Source organism: Atractosteus spatula, chromosome 8, assembly GCF_055471065.1.
Source record: "Atractosteus spatula isolate fAtrSpa1 chromosome 8, fAtrSpa1.hap1, whole genome shotgun sequence".
Taxonomy (NCBI): Eukaryota; Metazoa; Chordata; class Actinopteri; order Semionotiformes; family Lepisosteidae; genus Atractosteus; species Atractosteus spatula.
The window spans coordinates 17,032,958-17,053,731 of record NC_142713.1 but is presented as its reverse complement, the minus strand read 5'-3'; the positions used below and the strand labels follow the sequence as shown (position 1 = coordinate 17,053,731).

The 20,774-nt window shown below is 35.8% G+C and overlaps 1 protein-coding gene across 1 annotated transcript in view; it reads right to left on the bottom strand.

Annotated features, from left to right (window-relative positions):
* Window positions 1-10,969: 10,969 nt before the first annotated feature.
* iqsec3b (IQ motif and Sec7 domain ArfGEF 3b) overlaps window positions 10,970-20,774 on the bottom strand; it is a 225,971-nt gene continuing 216,166 nt past the window's right edge. Inside the window, exons 13-14 of the mRNA XM_088923128.1 lie at window positions 19,247-19,290; window positions 10,970-11,431 (exon numbers count right to left, since the gene is read on the bottom strand). Coding sequence (XP_088779254.1) covers window positions 10,970-11,431; window positions 19,247-19,290 — 506 coding nt within the window. The remainder of the gene's footprint in view (window positions 11,432-19,246; window positions 19,291-20,774) is intronic.

Here is a 20,774-nt window from a genome sequence, read left to right as displayed (position 1 = left end):
CACTTCTCTTGACTTGAGAATCACCAGGCCTTATCTGTGCAACTCTTCTTTACAGTTCTTCTAGCCTTTGTGGTAACACAAGGAATACACATGCCCCATTATTAAGGCATGTTCCATGTTCTTAGAAAGGAATGAGTACACACACTCTCTAATATCAAATACTATGACTTACAGACCTAACTGGCTCCTAGGAAAGTGAGCTCAGTGGTGATAACTACTGTAATCTCTATAGTTCACAGAGAAAACTGCACTCCCCCTGTACCAGTGTCTAGATTTTTCATTTGCGTTACTGTATGTCATGGAGTGACAAAAGGGGAAGTAGGGCAGCAGCAGCATGGAGGCCGTGTGTCAGTTGGGCACATAACGTTCAGTGATTTTGTCAGTTATGGTGATTTGTGTTTTTGTTCGCTCTTGTGTCTGCTTCCCTCTGCCTTTGAGGTTTTCTTGTTCTGTGGTGCGTGCAGTTCGGCAGGCGACAATCCCTAATCATCCATCACAGAACAAATGGTGCGAGACTGTCAGGTCTGAAGAGGTTGCTATAGAGAACTAAAGAAGCGCACTACGTTTTTCTTCTTCGGCATGGCAGAACGAAATATGCCTGAATGATCAGATTGAGCTGATTGGGGAATGTGGAGTATATTGGAATTTTGGGGGGGATGTGGCAAGGAACAGATAGGGATGGAACTGCATGACATTTAAGGAGTGCTCCTTGGGTCTTTTATTTATAATTAATTAAAAAAATAATTGCTTACACTTATATAGCGCTTTTCTGGACACAGCCTGTGTGGAGAGAAGTATCTTAGTACCTTAGAATTGCTGTGTGGTGTAGCCAGCTACAGGATTTGCTAATAATCACTACTACCATATTTTGACAATCAAACCAAACCAATTAAATCCATTACCACCAAAAGGGAATACACTTGATCCCTTTTAGATATCAACTGCACTGTTTTGCATGATAGGCAAGACCACAACCACTCAAGCTGATCTTTATTGTTCTGTTCCCATAGAATGCTCTCAAGAGTAAATTTCTCCTGCCTGCACTATTTAAAAAGAAAGCTTTGATTGTTACATCAAGGTTTAGTACAAGGTGCACTAGATTCATGTGCACACATGCAAACCCATACACTTTAATATACTTTACCTTTCTCTGAACTATTTTTAACTACCTTCTAGCAGCTTAACCTGATACCTGAGACACCGTGAAGAGTTTGCTCAGGCTCCATCATAAAGATTTGAAATCAAGAAAAATGCTCATTCTACATTTTTAGACAAATAGAAGAAATTACAGTAAGTGTAAAGCCTACTCAAGACAAATAAATCTCCTAATTAAAATAAAAGATCTAATTTCTGAATATGCTCTTCATGTTTATTGAGACAACTCACTGATTATATTTAAATCTTGATAGATTATTAAAGAACAATGTTTAATGTCTAAAACAAAAATAGTAGCTCCATTAAAATTAATTGTAAGTGACAAAAGTCACCAATGAAGTTAAAAATTAATACAAAAATAATAAACTACTGTCTCCAGTTACTACCAAATAATCCTGTTGATTTTACTATGGTGGGGCACTATTAGCAACCAGTAAAAATAAGAGACTTTTTAGTATGATAGATATCTTGTGCAAATAAGGAATTCATAGTCAGTCGAAGACTCCTTGTGTTTATGTGGAACATAAACATAACACACACACAAACAGAATAGAGCAGTCTCAAAAGATTCAAGCAAAAGTGAGAGAATACATTTGAAAAAGTATTTTATTTTTTGCCTAATTCTTTTTAAATATTACACTTCCTTTCAGATGGTGAGAAACAGTTCCAGTACAACAGGATATTCAGAAGGAAAATAAAATCTAAAACATTCTCCCACTACAATAAATGTGTGTTCCAGTAAATTGTAGGATAGCAGAATTGCAGTCTACATGGCTACGGAGGCCCGGATACCTATATCTGGAGAAACACAAAATTCAGTGAGAAAACATGGTTGATCAACAGAGTCAACAGGTCATCTAGAGGCCTCGAGGGTACAGCCCTTTCCACAGTGGCATGCAGGTGTAAAGAAAGATGGGAAACACAGGAATTCCACAGAATAAACCTCCACAGCAGATGGATTTCTCAAAAGCAGTGTGATCTCCCATATAACACGAAAATCAAAAATTAAAAAATGAACGAAACTATTACATCTACTGACCAAAAGCCGTAGGATGCATGGCTTCTCATCTGGTCAAAACGGTAGAAGATTAAATCAATTTGAAGGATCCCTACAGAAAAAAATCCTTCTATGTGATTTTTCCCTTGGCCTTATATTTACAACTCAAGATAAGAAGTTACATAAACATTTCCACATAATAAATGTAAAACCAATTTCTACAGAGGGTGTATAGTAGCTAGTAAGCAGCTAATCAAAACAGATTAGGCAAGATTATAATGACCTTAATATCTTTAATGTAAATTTTAAATATTGTCCATATCTCCATCTACATGAGCAGTCCATACAGAACAAAGACAATTTCTTCAAAATAAAACATGTCCTTGTATTGAAGTAGAATCAATTGTGTACAGTATGCTTTAGTTTTTACTTTTCAACCCAAAAGAAAGAACCCTTCTGCTGTCTCACCCATTGCAAAGGCAGTCACTTTTTCTTACAATAACCAGTTTCTTTCAGAATATTGTAGCGCTTTTCGGTTCACGTGGGTATGCGCCCTCACCCCTGCCACCTCAGGTTGGCCCTCCACTGCTGGGGGCTTGAACCCGGGCCTCTAGTGTCACTCAACAAGGAACCAGCCAGCTGAGCTAAAGGGAGATCTCCCCTTAGGCCTGAGGTCCCTGCTATTCACAGAAAAGGGTGATGACGTCACCGCGCTGGCAAGCCGGCTCGCACAACCTGTAATGTCGGCCATATGCGTTACACTATCATTCAAAAATGTTCCACAAAAATATTACCTTACAAATAAACAAAAACATTGCCCCACTTTATAAGAATGAAAAGCAGCTCTCCTGTTACATGATTTTAAAGGATACATGGGCCGTGTATCCATAACCATAAAGCTTGTTCACTGGGTAACAAGCACTGGTAGCCAACTGCTTTTTTGTTGGCTTCCTTATTTCACCATCTGCTTTAAACTTGGAAATAATGCTTAATCTGTTCAACATGACAAATTGAGCTAAGAAAGTGGAAGCTTAGGTATCCTGAGGAGCCTGGAGCCCTGGAGACCAGAGTTACTCATCACTCTAAACTTGCCCCCAGGGTAGTGCTGGAAACATTAACTCTCATACCTGCAGTGCATCAGTCCACAGGAGCTTTAAAGGTTTTTATTTGACTAATTATTTACAAATTATGACTATTTAAAAAAATCATCTGTTTTCAGCTCCTAGAATCTGTTAATTTTAATTTAATTGCAAACAATTAAAATGGTCTTATTAGCAAAAGTGTTACTTGATTAAGACTTACAGATCCCAGTTACTGTACAATAAAAAAACATGAAGACAAAAGTGGCACAAGGTTCAGGGCAAGTCTTGCCATGAGGGTAACAATAATAATTACCAAAGGTTTTTCCTCAGCAAAAAATCAATTCCTGTTCTTGTAAAGAAGCTGGATGGGCTGCTTACTTTGAATGAGGACAGCAACAACAGACTATTAGAGTAGCCCTTTTCACACAAAGTGTATCTTTACTCTGCTCAGAAGCAAGCCCAGACCTTTTATTTTTTTTCTCATACTACTGGCAGTGACTTAGTGCATTCTGCCATAAAACACCAGGAAAAGAGAAATAAATGTTGATAATATATAATATCCACAAGAATATTGCACAGTCATTGAGAAATACAACTCTATATATCTATACGTATTGTAAATATATAGATATATAAAGACTCTTCTTCATACATATAGTACTACTATGCTATTAGAAGTCTTTTTTTAAAACAATATACAGATTTGTTCTTTTCTGTCTATATTTACACAAACATTGGCAAGTACGATTAAGTAAGCCTCTATTGCCTATATACAAAAGTAAAGGAGTTTAATTGTGCAAGTACTATAGTAAAGCTTTTCATATGAACATATTCATTTATTGATCATTTTAGCTATTCCTCAAAAGCAAAAGCTTAACATACAGCAAACCAGAGTCAGCTAGCAAAATTCCCAAGAATGGAATTCATGGAACGTCTGTCATGATTTACATGATTTAGCTGCGCTGATAGACAGACAAAAGTAAAGAGAGATGGCTCACACAGACAGTCCAATGGGGCAGAGTTCCCCATTTTTGTTCTTTACAAGATGAGTTGGCTCAGTTTTGTTTTTGACTTCTGTCAGTTTTGTTTTTGACTTCTGTTTTAAATAAGCATGTCAAATTAGATTGCAGCCTTGGATACTAGGTCTCGGTGGGTTTTATTCATATATGTGAGCAAATAAATAGTCTATCCAAAAATAGCTTCTGAAGTTTGTCCATTCAACACGGATATGGGGGTAGTAATAGACATGCACAGTTTTCAAAAGTGTGTGATACTGTACCTGCACTGCGTAACTTGACTTTATAAAGCCATAGATATGCAGAACATAATTAATATTCCTATTAAATCGGGACAGTACTTTCCTCTGTAGATCACAAGAATGGTATCAATTATGGATTGTATCTGTATCTAATAACAGAAGATTTAGAAAATGTGAGCAATACAAATACAGGGGTAAGAGTTCATCATACAGTATGTACATAAATTAAAAAAAGAACAAAGAAATATGCTGTACTTGGCAATTTGAAATTTTCCCTTGGTTGTGCCCTGCAGCCAGTGCTTATCTCAAAGCCGTTCCCCTCGGACACCCATCTACACCGCAGCACCCACCCCTGTGATGATTGTTGAGTGACAATAAAAGATCCCCCCTTTACAGGAATCTACGTCTCAGTGGGAAACATACCAGAAATAAATCACATTTTGGTTTTTCAATCCACACATTTCTAAACGGGACATATTGAAATGGTAAAGCAATTAAATATGTATACAATATAACAGTGATTTCTTTAATACTGTATGTATTGTTTAAATAACAATTGCATTATGAGGTTTTTGATTTTATTTGTCGAGCCAGAACAAGGAAATATGAATTCCATTATTTTTTAAGTTCATTGTTCATCATGTGTTTTCATATTTTAAAACTTTCCTTTAACTGGGATTATTTAGTTCCTTATAAGAATGTACAGTCAATCTGGAATTATCACACCACCTTCAGTTTACTACTTCTGTTATCTATAAAATATTTCCCTTAGTCATTTGCTATTTAAACCTAGGAATATAATACACACATTTAAACCATATGAAATGCATGAATATGTATACTAACAAAACAGAAACTATTGTTAAACTACATATTATATTTATGTAAACATGAAAAGAACACCACCAAGCAAATATACAGTAGGTTTTTGACAATTAGCCATTCTTCTCATTTCTGATCCAGGTGATGGATGGATGGAATGAGACAGGATGGGATGCCTGTCCATCGCAGGGCCACGGAGAAAGGGAACATTTAGAATAGCCAGTCAAACCAAGTCGTGAGGAGGTCAGAGGAAGCTGGAGCTCCCAGTGAAAACAAGAATCATATGCAAACACCACACAAACAAGACACCCAATACCAGAATCAAACTATGGGCTGTGGAACTGTAAGGCTGTATTTTTAACCCTTAGTTCAGGTGGGTACAATAGCTGCGTCACCATGCATAGACTGCAAAGGAACAAGTTATACAGTAGGTTCATTCCATGCTGAAAAGAGAAGAAAGAAAACACAACGTTTCAGCCGTGGAGCCTTCTTCAGGTGTGAGAAAGACAGGGCAGTAAGCAAAGGTATACTGTATATACTACATTACACTACATTACCTTTGCTTATTGCCCTGTCTTTCTCACACCTGAAGAAGGCTCTACGGCTGAAACGTTGTGTTTTCTTTCTTTATCATCTAAGGCACATCTACTGTATATATACTGTATATTAAAGAGTTTCAGAATGCATTTGAATTAAAAAAAAACATTTCTTTCTGGAAAATGCTGGAAACACTTGCAATCTCACAGCAGAAATACCTTACAGAAATAGTTGTTATCTTAACATAATTATGATGTACTTTAGCTACTTTTTTACATTTATCGTATGGGTGTATGAGGAAAGAAAAGATGAAATAATGACTAATCTTGCAACGGGGATAAATATATTTTATCTCCATGGAAAGAACAAAGCAGTGGTGATAGTTCTCATTTGCTAATGTGCAAAGTTCAGCATCAGGATGGCTATTACAGTAGGACACTTCTTTTATCGAAGTGAATTAATGGCTCTACTGTTTTTTATTAATGGAAATTAATTAGGCTATATCTCTAGCTTCCTAGAGAATTGAATCTCTTCTTTCTAGACAGAACAATTACAACTGCAGAGACATGTGATTGTTTTTATAGGTGAAAACAACGCAAATCTGTGAAGTAACTAGAAAGTGAATTAGCAAAAATTGTATCTTAAGGTTTTTAAGGGACAGCTGAAGAGTAAATGACAAAAGCACAGGATGGGGAATAGGGATTCACACTATATCAGGAGTGCCCAGGTACCCCTAGAGTCTTGCATCCAACATGGTATGCTTCTTTAACATCTAAATATATTTTTATCTGGGAGAAGTGTTAAACTGATGTAGAGTCTAATTTGACCAGTGTATCCATTCTAGACATTTTATGCTTTCAATACTGTTGCATAGAAAACCTGCTGGATTCTGGACCCAAGAACTAGTGTTGGAAAACTGTATAATCATTTGGTAACTTGATGCTTAGGTTGACGCTTAAGAGGAGACATAAGCCTACTATAGGTATAAAATTTTAATAAACTGAAACAAGAAAGTTAATAAAAATCTCAGGGCACGCTGGTGTTGAAGAACATGATTCAAAAACAATTCAATGGTTCAACATACAGACATTACAAACTGTATGGGTGGAAGGTTCTTTAAATTACTGTATTTTTGCATGGGTCCTCCTTTGACACACCACATTCAGCTAACTATAAATATCCTTTCTTTCTGAGCTGCATGTGATTTCAAAAGTGTCCCATTAACGTGTGTCTGCACTGACCAAGCTGGTGCTGGTGCTAACAGACGAAGCCAAATATTCCAGTTTTACATTGTTCAAATCTTTATGATGACATTTAAAACAAATGGCAACAACTGTGTGCTTCTACAGTTGTAGTTAACTTCAATTAAGAACAATTTCACAGACACTGTTGTGTTTTTACACACTATCAACATTAAAATATACATACAGTACAATATCGTGTATAGTGACCCTCAGTTGTTTATTAATGTTCCACTACTATTTTCAACCATTAATAGAGGACAAAAACAACTTTGTCATTCAGCAATCTTTTTTTTTTCAATTTATATTGATCAGAACCTTCAAAAACTTAATGATAAACTTTACATGAGCATCCAATATTAAGGTGTTGTAATAGCTAATCTATTACATTTACCAATCATGTTGACTATTAGGTGTTCTTTACCAATAAAAATATTCAAACTTCTCTTCATATCAAGAAATCTACAAGGCTATTTTTGGTTTATGATGCTTAACTAATCAGATGTAATACTAAAATGTACAGTAAGTGGAAGATCACTAACAGAACTATGTTTCTCAGAAGAAAAATTGATTAAACAGTGTTGAACAATACAAAAATGTCTCATGCAAAATAATACAAAATGCATTGTGCTGTTCTAAAGTCCAAAGACTTTTACAGCAGTGGATGTACTGTACTGTGAAAGTAGTTAGTACTGTAGTAAGCAAGATACCATCAATGAAAGCTTTTGATTTAATCAGAAAATGAATTCAATTATTATAATTTTATATAGAAAGCTACATGTATGTCTCCGCTGAAAATGGAAAATTACCAAAACTCCATCCCTGATAATCAAATTACCCCATGTAAAATATGCATTATTTAATTTAGATGCCCTGCCAAGGTGCTATAAATGCAGTGCGGTGGCTCTGTGGCTAAGGATCTGCGCCTGTGGCTGGAAGGTTGGCGGTTTGTATCCTGCGGCCGGCAGAGGAATCCTACTCCATTGGGCCCCTGAGCAAGGCCTTTAACCCCAACTGCTCCAGGGGCGCCGTATAAATGGCTGACCCTGTGTTCTGACCCCAAGCTTCTCTCCCTGTCTGTGTGTCTCATGGAGAGCAAGTTGGGGAATGCGAAAAGACAAATTCCTAATACAAGAAATTGTATATGGCCAATAAAGTGATCTTATCTTATATCATTATGATTAATGCTAAAAAACATATACCAATTATTCTGGGAGTACTTTGACCTTTCTATTGGGACACTTGTAAAAAAAAACAGAAATAGCAAAATTGAAAGAAATACCTAAAGGAAATATGATATTATAATTATTAGTTCAAAAGGGAAATGTGTCCGTGTCTTTCCACCTATGGTTTATGGAGTAGTGCTTTTATACAGGACAAACACATTAGGATGTGATTGATGAAAGGAATATTGTTCAGTTTAGATCAATAGTGACCACTTCTCAGTTGCTTAGCATTGAAAATAAAAATAGCCTTTCAAGCACAAGTAGTCTTACTGAAACCACATTAACGAACAGTTTCAAAAGGATACATGGAAGCTCGGACTGGTATATAGATTAATACTGGATTAAGGTTTTCAATCTCACAGTCATCCACTTCTTTGTGCATAACAAAAATGTTCCTTTTCCCATCAGCCCTCATTATTTCATTAGAAAAATATAATTTTAATGCTGGCTATACAGTATAGTCACTGGTTCATATAGTACCCTCATAAATACATTTTGTGTCTCATGAGTCAAATTAGACGATAGAGGAAGAAATGTTAGTGAGGTATTCAGTATGTGTATCTTTTAACAAGGATCAACAAGACAGAAGATATATCCATAAAAAAGAGTTGTCACTAAAATGGAAATACTATATTTTTATAAATACTTATTTAAAAAGGAAGGAAAAGTAACATTAGACAATAAAGCTACCCAGATGGGAAAGTTATAATAAAGAGAAACACATCACAACAAAAGCAACATAGACAAGCATACAGTATAAATCTCTGCGTAGCAGCAAATTCTGATGATTTACTGTAAGCGTGGTACATTTTTAGTAGCTAAGCTTAGAATAAGCAGCTAACAAATTAAAAATATCTCTCTAAACGGAAAGATCACAGAACTTGGCATCATGCTTCACTGGAATTTTTCAGCATTTTTTAAGATGTCATTATCTGTTATTCTTTGAACTTGGAAGTCCGTGCTGTTCCACTTGTATGCATTGCACATTTTTATAACATCATAGAATAAATGGCAGAAAACAAACACACACAAAAACACTACATTATTTGAAATAACAGATATGTTAGTGCTCAATTATTGCAAACTTCACTCAATCTTTAAATTCCTCAAAGACTTAAGTCAAGGGTTGTTGGTTTCTCTGCAAGTGGTTGTACCTTGAACTATTTTCTCATATGGGCAAGGTTATGGATCTCATATGGTTAATTTCATTATGAAAAGTAAAACTAAGATGAAAAGTTTATTTCAACAATGGAGCTATGTTCAGGATTCATAATTTTGAGTGTGGAATTAACGTGTTTTTGTTCTTTTGCAGCTTGCACATAGACACATCTCCACCCTCAGATATTTTCTCAAATACAAAACCAGCGTGTCTCTGACACTTCTAATAACTCAATATTTTGAAAAGAAAAAAATGTAGTTATTATTACACAAACTCACAGCACTCTTGTAAGCAGATTGTATAATACATGCAGCCTACACAAAAAGGCCCTCAAAGGGTTCCCTGGTTTGGCAGGAGGGTAATAGAAAGATGTAGATAACTGAGCTTCCTTATGTAGGATTACATGGGAAACCAAATAAATTAGTAATAAAAAGGAGCTAAAATCAAACCAGATGTAACTGCTAAAAAACATCATTTCTATTACAGTTCAACGGTATCCATAGTGTCCTCACAGGTGCCTTTAATTCAATAGTTAGTTATTTTGTTTTCATTGTTATTTCCTATCAACCTTTAAGTATGCAAACAAGTTATTTATAAGAATATAAGAATATGAAAAAATATCTGAATCTACTTTTTTTTTAATTTCCAAGCTGATGGACAATGACTATGACAAAACATTTCTCAGATTAAAACTTTGGCTTTAAAACCCCATTCGCTGCCAAACAACACAATTAATGTACAGTATGTAACAGTGAAATTTAGAATGATGACAAGTATATTTAGTGAACAGTGGACCAGGAAAAATATTTCAATGGCATATTTTTTTCTTTTACAAGCCTACCGAGGTACAGTAAACACATGAAGTTTTGTTGAATGGAAGAAAGTCTGTTTTTGTAAAATGAACCACACCAAGAAATGTTGTCTGCTTGTTGCTTTCTATGCTTCAACTAGTCTAACAATGCTGTCTCATGTTACTGACGCAGGAAAAACAATCTAGCTCTAGTTTTGAAAGATTGTGAAGCCCATGTTGAGAAACTGGCCATATTTTGGCACATACAGTACAATTCAAATCTAACATATATGTACACACACAATAACAATAGGATTAATTTAAGAGCAAAAGAAAGTGTCTTGAAGTTACGAAAGCATTTCCAAATCAATCAGCTTGTTGACGGATTAGATACGTAAGACACAGTATTTAGTGTTCAGAGCACATGACAGTTTATAGCGGAAGTGTCAGTTATCTTAGAGAAAAAATATTTAAAAAACAAATGAAAATTCTAACATCAAGCAATAACCCAACAAATGTCATATAAATTTGTTAAAACTACTTAAATATTTCAAAATACACATGAATCAAGTAGAACTCTGAAACTTGTTTCACATTTTTAAATATACCAGTTTCTCTCTTTCATGTATATATATATTTATATATACATATATAGTATATTATATATGATTCTTCTTTATAAAAAGTCACTCTGGGAGCTATTTACACTAAACTTCGAGAGCCACTTGAGTACCTTCGCCTACTCATGAGTGGGTTCGGTGGGCAGTACTGGTGTGGATGGTTGTAAGGTGGTGGTGGAGGGGGTAGTGGAGGCTGAGGGCTGCTCTTCATGGGTGTCCCCTGGTTCCCACCCTCTGGTGACCTCATTGGAGTGGAGGCAGCGGATTGGATGAGCTGGTGGGTAGGAGTCTGGCTGAGGAAGGCCTCCATGCGGTTGTGTCCGCCCTTGTCGAGTACAATCACCTTGACAATCTGTTGGCACTGGATGAGTGTTTCTGGGTGCAGGTCTGCAGTTGGTTGGTGGCCTGGTGTCCCAAATCCAGGCTGTAGTGGGTGGTGGTAGAGCTCCCCCCGCTGGTTAAGAAGGGCGCCCGGTTGGGATCCACTCTCTTGGTTCCGGGACGCACTGAGCTGGTACGTTTGAAGCCTGTTGTGAATTGACACCTAGTTTAGAAACAGCCAGAGACAGCATTAAATGTTATAAGACTTTCCTTCTCTAAGATTATAGCCCTCTGGTGTAAACAACACAAAAGGCATGCGTCTTTGGGAACGTGCGGCAAGATGCAGGGCCAGTCAGAGAGGGTGCTGGTAGTGCTGGAAGAGGGAGTGGGGATGAGAAGGGAGAATGTCTGTTTTTCAGGGGTGGGGGTGAGGAAGGAGGATAGGAGGGCCTGGTGTCATTCTGTATTAAGGGTGCAGCACTAAGGAAAAACTGTGCTAAATACACATTGTTAAATGTACAGTACATTGTTCAGTAGTGGCTGTCTATCTATTGAGCCTGTAAGCTCCAATGGTGGTGGGAATTCAAGGGATGGTGCTCAGACAGGGTAACTTACACAGATGTCACAAGCGACACTCATCAGAATTCATGCCTTAGTTTTAATTAGTAGCTTTCACCAAGCCAAGAGTGAGTTCAGGTTACATCACTGAACTCCTTCTAGGATAACACAACAAGTCTTTATGTTTTGTTTTTTTTGCTGAACAAACTACACTGAACTTTTATTAATTGTCCGAATTCAGATCCTTATTAAACTATTTATCTCCTGGGTTTAGTTGGCAGTAGTTGAAAATTTAATTTTTAGTCCCCACATGCCGACGAGGGCTTACATGGTGTTGAGTTTCTCTCCTATATAGAGGTAACGTGGTGTACATATGTCTAAACTGTATGTATATTTACTGTATACGGCATGTAATGATAGAGTACACTTACCCCAAAAACCACAATTTCGGTGCTTTGTTGGAAGACACATTTTTTTGGCTTTACAAGGGTGGTCACATAGGACCCTAGATAAAGGATTAGGTATACAGTATATTGTCATATTTTTTGTTTCTTTTACATTTAATGTGGGAGTCTCCGTATCGTTAGTGTTCTTTAACAAATATGGTTTGCAAAAGCATATAATAAATAACACTATGGTGGGGTGCCTCGTTAATGTATATAAGTTAATAAACTATTTAATTTTTTTTTAACAATTAAGATTACGGTCCAGAAAAAAGGCATAATGTGCAACCAAAGGCTATATTACACACAAGCCTAATGCTGTACAATATGTTTTTTGTTTAAAAAATATATACTAAAAATTTACTTTTAAAGTTAAAGATTCAGCATTTACAGTCTTGTGGTCTTTTTTAGAAAGAGTGTTATTGGCCGTTCTGCCTACTGAACTTTTAGGTAGTTAAGTATAACAAGTGATTGTTTGAAGAGAAATTAATTATTGTTCCTGTTGGAGAAATTGAAGGTATACACTTTCTGCTTATAAAAAGCACAACTGTACTGTTAATATTTTTCTAAGAACAGAACAAGTTTAAATGTTATCCAGTTTGAATGAAGAACACTGGTAGAAAGCACAATATTCTGTAATAGTTTTGTGCATTTAAAAAGTGAACTACACTTTTGGAATTGAGCAATTAATTTTTTTGTTGACATGACATGGAGTACTGCCAAGAAAACCCAGGAAAGAATGATAAAGCAACTTGTAGACCTTTTTTGTACTTTTTGTACAGTGCAGTACTTCTGCATTTTGCAATTTTTATCAACAGAAATAAGGAAACAGTTATCAAATGATGTTTAGGATTCCAATTTTGCCTGTTTTTTCCTTGAAAAATTATTCTTAGATTAGTTTTATGTGAAATTACAAATTCCCTATATGACCATTATTTTGACTAAATAAATAGATTAAAATTCTAAAATTAAAATGACAGAAACAATTTTGTTTTTCCTCTTTTATTTACAACAGCTTTTGAAGAAGACCTTTGCTTATATTAAACTAGCAAAAAGATTACCATGTGGTTTTAAAGCATTTTGTATTTTTTATACAACAATTTGCTATCAAAGAGCACTATTGTACAACAAGTGGTATGTTGTCCCCCCCCCACTACTTTGACTTGTAAACATAGAATAAGTGAAGGTGTCTTGACATCTATTAATCAAGGCAACTGGCATAATGAATCTCTTTGCAAAATAATAATAAATTAAGCCCATTTTTGCACCAGTCCTTTCTCTCTCAGACTTTGAAGAGACGTTGAAGAAGGTCAGACTGACTATATTTTCACAATGGTAGCTAATAAAAAAATATTCTTTAATTCAACACAATTAAAAGATCCAGAGCTAGCAAGATAATGACTATATACATTTGTATGAAACATATGGTTTATTTATCTACAGCAATCGCCTACTGTACTCTCTTTTAAGAACTTTCATCCTGGCTCTGGACAGTTACTAACAACTGTTATTAGTAACACTCCCTGTGAAACTGAGAAAAAACAATGTCTCAAATGTCTCCACCACAATTAATGTAGCCTGGACCCTTGGATACTTTGTTTCTTATGGATTGCATTTCTGTCATTGGTCCTGTCTTGACTGACATACAGTACAGTACAGCAGCAAATTCTCCTTAACATAAAGCATAGATCCCTTAGATTTAAAAATAGCTGAAATGAGACATTTCTTAACATACCATCATCATTTTCCCAGAAGGACTAAAAACTAAAAATCAGTCTCTTTCCATTCTTTCATTTCTAATAAATGTAATTTGTAAAAGTGTTGGCAGTAAACTTTGAGCATCTCTAAGGAAACTGTTAGTTTTTAGTCTGAGCTTTGTTCTTGATATACTGAGACATTCACTCCATTTTCCTCATTTTTTGATAGATTTAGTTTTCATCTAGATCATTTTCATTCAAAACCTCTCGAATTAGGTTGACCTACAGTATATCAGCCTCAGATATATTCGCTTCTTATCAATCTGGTTGCCATCATTTATAGGAGAAATAAAATCTAGCATGGGTGCTAGAGTATGATGTACCCCAGAGCTCCACAGTACTGTATATTGAGTCTCATCCATCCATTTTCTGACTGCTTTCTCTAATAGCGTGTCACAGAGGAGCCGGAGCCTATTCTGGCAAGCAACGGGTGCAAGGCAGGATACACCCTGGACAGGATGTCAGTCCATTTGAGGGCACACACAGACACCGACATGTACACAATCACACTAAGGACAGTTTTTCTACATTATGCCTGGGAGCACCCAGAGGAAACATGGCGAGAATAAACAAACACACATATAACACTGCAGGTCCAGAATTGAACCCAAGGCCCCAGTACTGTGAGGCAACAATGCTGCACCACCATGCAGCCCTAATGTTAAACTTTAATAAGAAACTGCAACATGTAAGATCAGTTCTTTTTATTTTTAGCAAAAAGGAAATTGTATTTATTTCAGTTTTACTCATTCAGTGTCTAAGTAAGAATTCTACTTTCAACAAAGAATAAGTTACTGGTATGCACAGGACTGAACATATACTGGACAGTATATGAAAAGTATTTGAATAATCTTTGTTTTCATAATAAAATACTATGAACGTAACTGTTGGTACTGTATTAACACTAAAGAAGGTATAAATATGTTGTTCACAATTTAAATAATTGTAATAATAAGCTGTGTTCTTTATGTATCACTTCCTGCAATAAATACATTCTGAATTGTTCTTGTTTAATTTATTTCTTCATTAACGGTATAATCCACATCTTATACACTACTATGCTTTGCTATGACTTACTTTTTGAAGCTTCAACTATTTTTATATTGATAGTTATGAACTTTTGTAAACATTTACAGAGTTTACAATATTTACAATCTTTACAATATTTAGTTCAGCCTTAATTCACATTCCATAGATATGACGGAAAGTGATGGGTAATAGATCAGCACAAAGGAAAAATTGCAAAAGCAATTAGAGAAAAGGTAAAAAGCACATGGTCCTCAGAAGATTTTAGGATATTTTGCCCATGTGACAGCCCACCAGTAGGTACTCATCGGGGAAGTCACAGCTGCAGGAAATACTTCAGGTGTCTGGATGAACACCTGGTGTGAGCTGTCCTATTCAAACATCTAAACTGTCTAAACTATCTTTGGAAGAAAAGAAAACCCTTTGTGAAAGCAGATTTGTGTCGGAATAAAACTCTCCTGAACCCGCAGGGTGTGTTTAAGGGGATTGAAGAATTGGCATGACTAGGCAGCCTAGTACTGTGGGGGGTACACTATATGCTGTGGAGGTGTAAGGAAAGTAGCCTGAGGGGGCAGCAGTGTCTGTCAACTGTATTGCCAGTGTTGTGGCTGGGCAAGGGAGGTGGTGAGGTGGAGCTGTATGCATGCTATGAGCTCCTGTACAAGTACCATGGAGGTATAGAAAGATGGATGGAATGGAGTCCAAGCCTTCGACTGGGGCTCTGACTACCCTTAGGCACAGCAGCAGCAGAGGCTGATGGGTGTTGTCTACAGAGAAGCACTAGGGCTGGCCAGCAGACTCACGGAACATACTGCATGTGTAGTGATGTTTTCAGTCACCAGAGAAGCAGTGTAGCCCGGAGAGACAAATGCTGTTGGCTGCTGACGCCAGAGAAGTGTTGCCAGTGTGGTTGGAATTGAAGAATGGTGAGACGGAAGACTGGCAGGTAGAAAGTTAGGATCCCAGAGAGGTTCTGATGGAAAAGTGGTTGCAACAGGGGATGTGCTTATTGGTAAGATGTGTGTTGCATGGTGGTGCCAAAAGTGTTAGCCGGAGTGAGTCCCTTAGTGATTTTCAGACTACAGTGAATCTTCTCTCCTCCGTGGTCCTTCCCCAGAATGGCTGAAGAGGTGAGTATTATGAGTATGGAATTATGTGTTAAATGTGCATGTGTAAGCGAGTGTGGTACTGTTTATGTATGAGTATGAGAGAGCGCATTGTGAAATGTGAGGTGAAGAAACCAGAGAGTAGGAGATGCAGGCTGAAGGGCTCCCAGCTCTGATGGAAGAGGAGTGGGAGTGGCTGCTGAGACTGAGGAAATGTCTGCCATGTTTCTGCAGCAGGGCCAGAAGAGAGCCTTGGCAGGGGTGAGTTTACGTAGATTGGGAGAATGTTGTGCCAAATAAAAGTCAAAAGCAATGCTACACAGTGTGAGTAAACGAGAGGTACTCTTAAAATATTGTGAGAATACTGTGAAAAAAGTGTGGTTATGGTGTAAGGATTATGAAAATGGTGATTATAAGTGACAGTGGAAAAACATAGGTGCAGCAGGTCTGTAAAAACTCACCTGGTAGGTGTGGTAATTATCTGTCACAGCCCAATTATTCTTCTACTTATTGGTTATCATTACGAGCTGTATTTTTCCACAGACTGATGACTTGTCATCAAAGAAAAGACTGATCGATAAACCTATATCACTGCATTCTTGCATAAACATATCAATGTAAAAGAAAGGCTTCACAGGGAATTCTCAGATGAATTATGTAAAGAAATCAGAGACAAATTAAATTTCAAAATTAAAGCAGGAATTTTTAATTTTCTACCTCCTTATTCTTTGAAGTATTCTGTTTAATCCACATAATTTAATCTTTGGGGAAATGTGAACCTAATGTTGGTACTTTGGTACATGAGTAAGGCACCATGTGATGGCTAACATTTGCTCCTACAGTGCCTTTAAACCCCACAATTAGAACCAACAAAAACACCCAGTCAATTTATTAATTTACAGCAGATGAAAAATATTGGATCAAGTGCCAAAATATCACTTTGAATAAACTATCACTTTTGTTCTGAAAACGGTGTAATAAAGCATATACTGTAATAGCATAATAGTGAACCAAGTTTCAAGAATTCATAGGGGCTATGAGAAGAGAACATGACATCTTGACAACTTAAATTAAGTATTTCCTAATCAAAACATGCAGATACTCTATAAACTGAAAATGTTTGAGCGCCCACACAAAACAGTGCAATCTGACAAAAAAAATCTAATAACTTAAAACATATTGTATCAAAATCAAATTATTACATTTACAGCATGAGTCATGAAGGGCTAGGTTTAGGTGGCACCTGAGGCATGATAGATTTTCTACACATAAAAACCCATGCTAAATATTGATTCTGTTTTACTGTGCCAAAAATTATAAAAGTAGTGCTGTTCTGTGGTTGAATGCTTCAACTGGAACAACACGATCATCTGGCATTTAGGTTTTTAAGTTTGTTAGTTTTGTGATGCATTACCACATTTACTGAAATACAACATTTCTCTAGTTCAAAATTTGCCATAAAATTTATTAACAAGCAAACACATGGCTATTAATAATTTTGGTAGTGTGATTAATTTCAGACACCCTGTGAATATCAGATTTAATTTTTTAGTGCAATTTTTGACAGTCCTACCACTTGAAAGAAACAAGAAGAAAAACATTATTTGGCTTCCACCACCATAAGCAATAAAGCCTTGCAAATTTTACGTCATGTCAGAATTTAATGTAGATGGTCAACTCAAACTTGGCAAAAGTGCAAAAACATCTAGATGAGGATCCTCACTATACCTAGCAGATCTGTGACTTTTATGATAACCTTGTAAAAATGTCCTCTGTTGCATGACCGTTAATCTTTTTGACAGCTAATCTCCTTAGGTAGCTTGACATTTGCACAAGGAAATATAATACATTTTTTTGCAGATTGCAGCTTTGATAGTACATGGTTCTGCAGAAGAACTGCAATGAATACGGATTTCACATCACCTTTATTCTTTCATTTTATTTTCAATGCTTAACAATACATCCTAAATATTGTGCCATATCAATATTTTCATGTACTGTATATCTCCATTGGGCAAACTCTTAATGAGCAGTAAATAGCACAATATACTGCAGTGAGAGGCTAAAGACATCTGTAATTTTCCTGTTTTTTCCATATTTTTACAAAGCATTAGGATTGCTTTGCCAACGTTTCCTATATTTTCTATCATTCTTCCATGATTTGTGCTTTATTTCAATTTACTCTACTATTAGGATGTAATACAACAGTATACTTTAATAAGGCCCACTAAAAGAGTAAAGAAGGAAAACCTTCTTTGACATTTAAGTTTCAGATTACCCAATGAATTATTATGCTATTATTAAGATGTTTAAGACTTCTCTTTGATTTGGTAAAATCACCTTATGATGGTGGAAAACAGTTTAAGAATATGGCCTTAAACAGGAGTTCTGTTTAGAAAATTCCATTGATAATTAGTTTGAAGGCTTCCAACTGTGTGAATTTAATGTTTATGACTGTAATGATGAATTCAAGTTCTATAAATAAATACAAATGGAATAATAAACTAATTACCTCATCATTTATGCCATTAAACAATTTTTAATCACTACAGCCAGCACACAATTAAGGGGCACAAATATTATAAGGTATATGTTTTTTTTAAAAATATATATTTTACAGTCTTTATAGCTCTTGGTATCCCTTTTTACTCTTATGACCTTTTATACATTATTACCTCTTTTGTTCTTCTGCTCTTCACTGCATTTTTTTTATCAAACCAGTCCTCCGTTGTGTCTCAGATAAAGCTTTCACATCCAATTCAAGTATTATTCTTGAAAAAAGTTCTTGATAATTGACAACATTTTTTACTTTGTTGACTCACTGTGTCTTCAAGTCTGCCACGTGGACATGTGTGCTTGTGTGTATGACAGCATCCACAGCATCATCAATGAAAAATAAAACCAATTACTCCTCACAGAATTAAGTAATTTATGGACACTGTACCATAAATACAGTACAAGCACATAGCACTGTACAGTGCTGGGTAACCTGTGATACATAGGAATTTTAGGCACTGTTGTAGATAAACATACTCAGAAGCACACTTGTACTGGTTGTTCTCATAAACTTACTTAACTAAACTCTGCTTCAAATCAAAACAAAATAACTTACCTGTATTTGGGGTTCTCCATATTAAGGACTACGTACCTCAACTTTGTTGTTCCCTGTCTTTTCATCAAGATCCTGCTTGCCTAGGAAGAAAACAATAATATATACAGTACATAGTATTAGTATTTCTATAAAAAGTAAAACTCAATAGTATAGCTTGTGTCTACAGTAAAATTTTATAAATCAATTTTAATGTTTGTATTGAATATCTCCCAAATAAAAAGTCAAATTTAATCACAAAGAGAGCCTTAGTTCAAAGAATATTAAGCTATTTCTTTTTAAACTCTAAACTTTAAGAATTTAAAGAGGTTTGTACCTATCTCAACAATTTTTACTATATTTTACTACTGTATATACAGTATATATATTTACTGATTTTTACTGTACTGCAATACATGCTTTAAACAATTTCCTCTCTTTTACTTGCCAAGTAACATACTGTACAGTACACTGAAAACTGGTAGTGTTCCATTGTACATTCTACTGTAAATGGCAGCCTTAGGAATAGAACCAGACTTCAGCATAAGATTGCCCACATTCAGTCTTTCCTTGATTATACTGCTGCAGAAACCCTGATTCATCACATCGTGGATGGATTACGGTAATAGCCTTTACAGTGATCTGCTTACCGGCTCCCTAAACAAACTTCAAATGGTCCAAAACCCAGCTGCTCAACTTCTAATACGTTCAAGACTCTGTGAGTATGAGTACATCACACCAATTCTGATATGTCTTCCCTGGCTCCCCATTACCCAGTGTATTCAGTTCAACATTTTATTCTTAACTTTTAAAGCATTACACACCACATCCCTCACAATACTAAGCATCTCTCATTACTCCCTATGTAATACCAAGAAGGGCTTTATTTTGAGCTGAAGCACACCTTTTAGGAGTTCTTATACTGTAAGTACAAGCGACTGGGGACACGCAGTATCACCCAGCTTGCTCCAAAACTCTGGAACTCACTCCCTGCTAATCTGAGAAATGTTAAATCTTTTATATTTTTTAAATCTAGTCTAATCGTGTCTGTTTAGTCAGACTTTGAATTACTGTTTGGCTTAATTTTGATGTTTTTCTTTCTTTTTTTGTTTTGTTCAACACTATACAAAAACCAATGGAGTATTGTACATGGGCACTGAAGTAAACCCTTATCCTTATAAGCCTGAGTATTCACACTACATTGGAAACACGTTTCCACTGAAAAATTATGTCTGGACTAATAATGCCATAATTTGAATGTTGGTGCTATTTTAAAACTGATCTTAAAACAAACAACAAGCCATCACTAAATAGTCATTGAAGTAACAATCTTGGATAAAATGAACCATTAATTCTTCTGTAACTGTAATGGAGTTTTTAAACACAAAATATCATACTTTTAATTTGCCAAATTGTTTTGCTATTAATATAAAGAATGATTAATAGCCTATTGCACCCAAATAAATTGATGGGAATACCAGATGGGCTGGAACAAAGAAGTAAATGTAAACAAAACCTTTCATTAATATCTGACTATAGGCCGCTTCATTCTGGAATTAAGATAAGGGCAATTTAATGCAGGTCATCA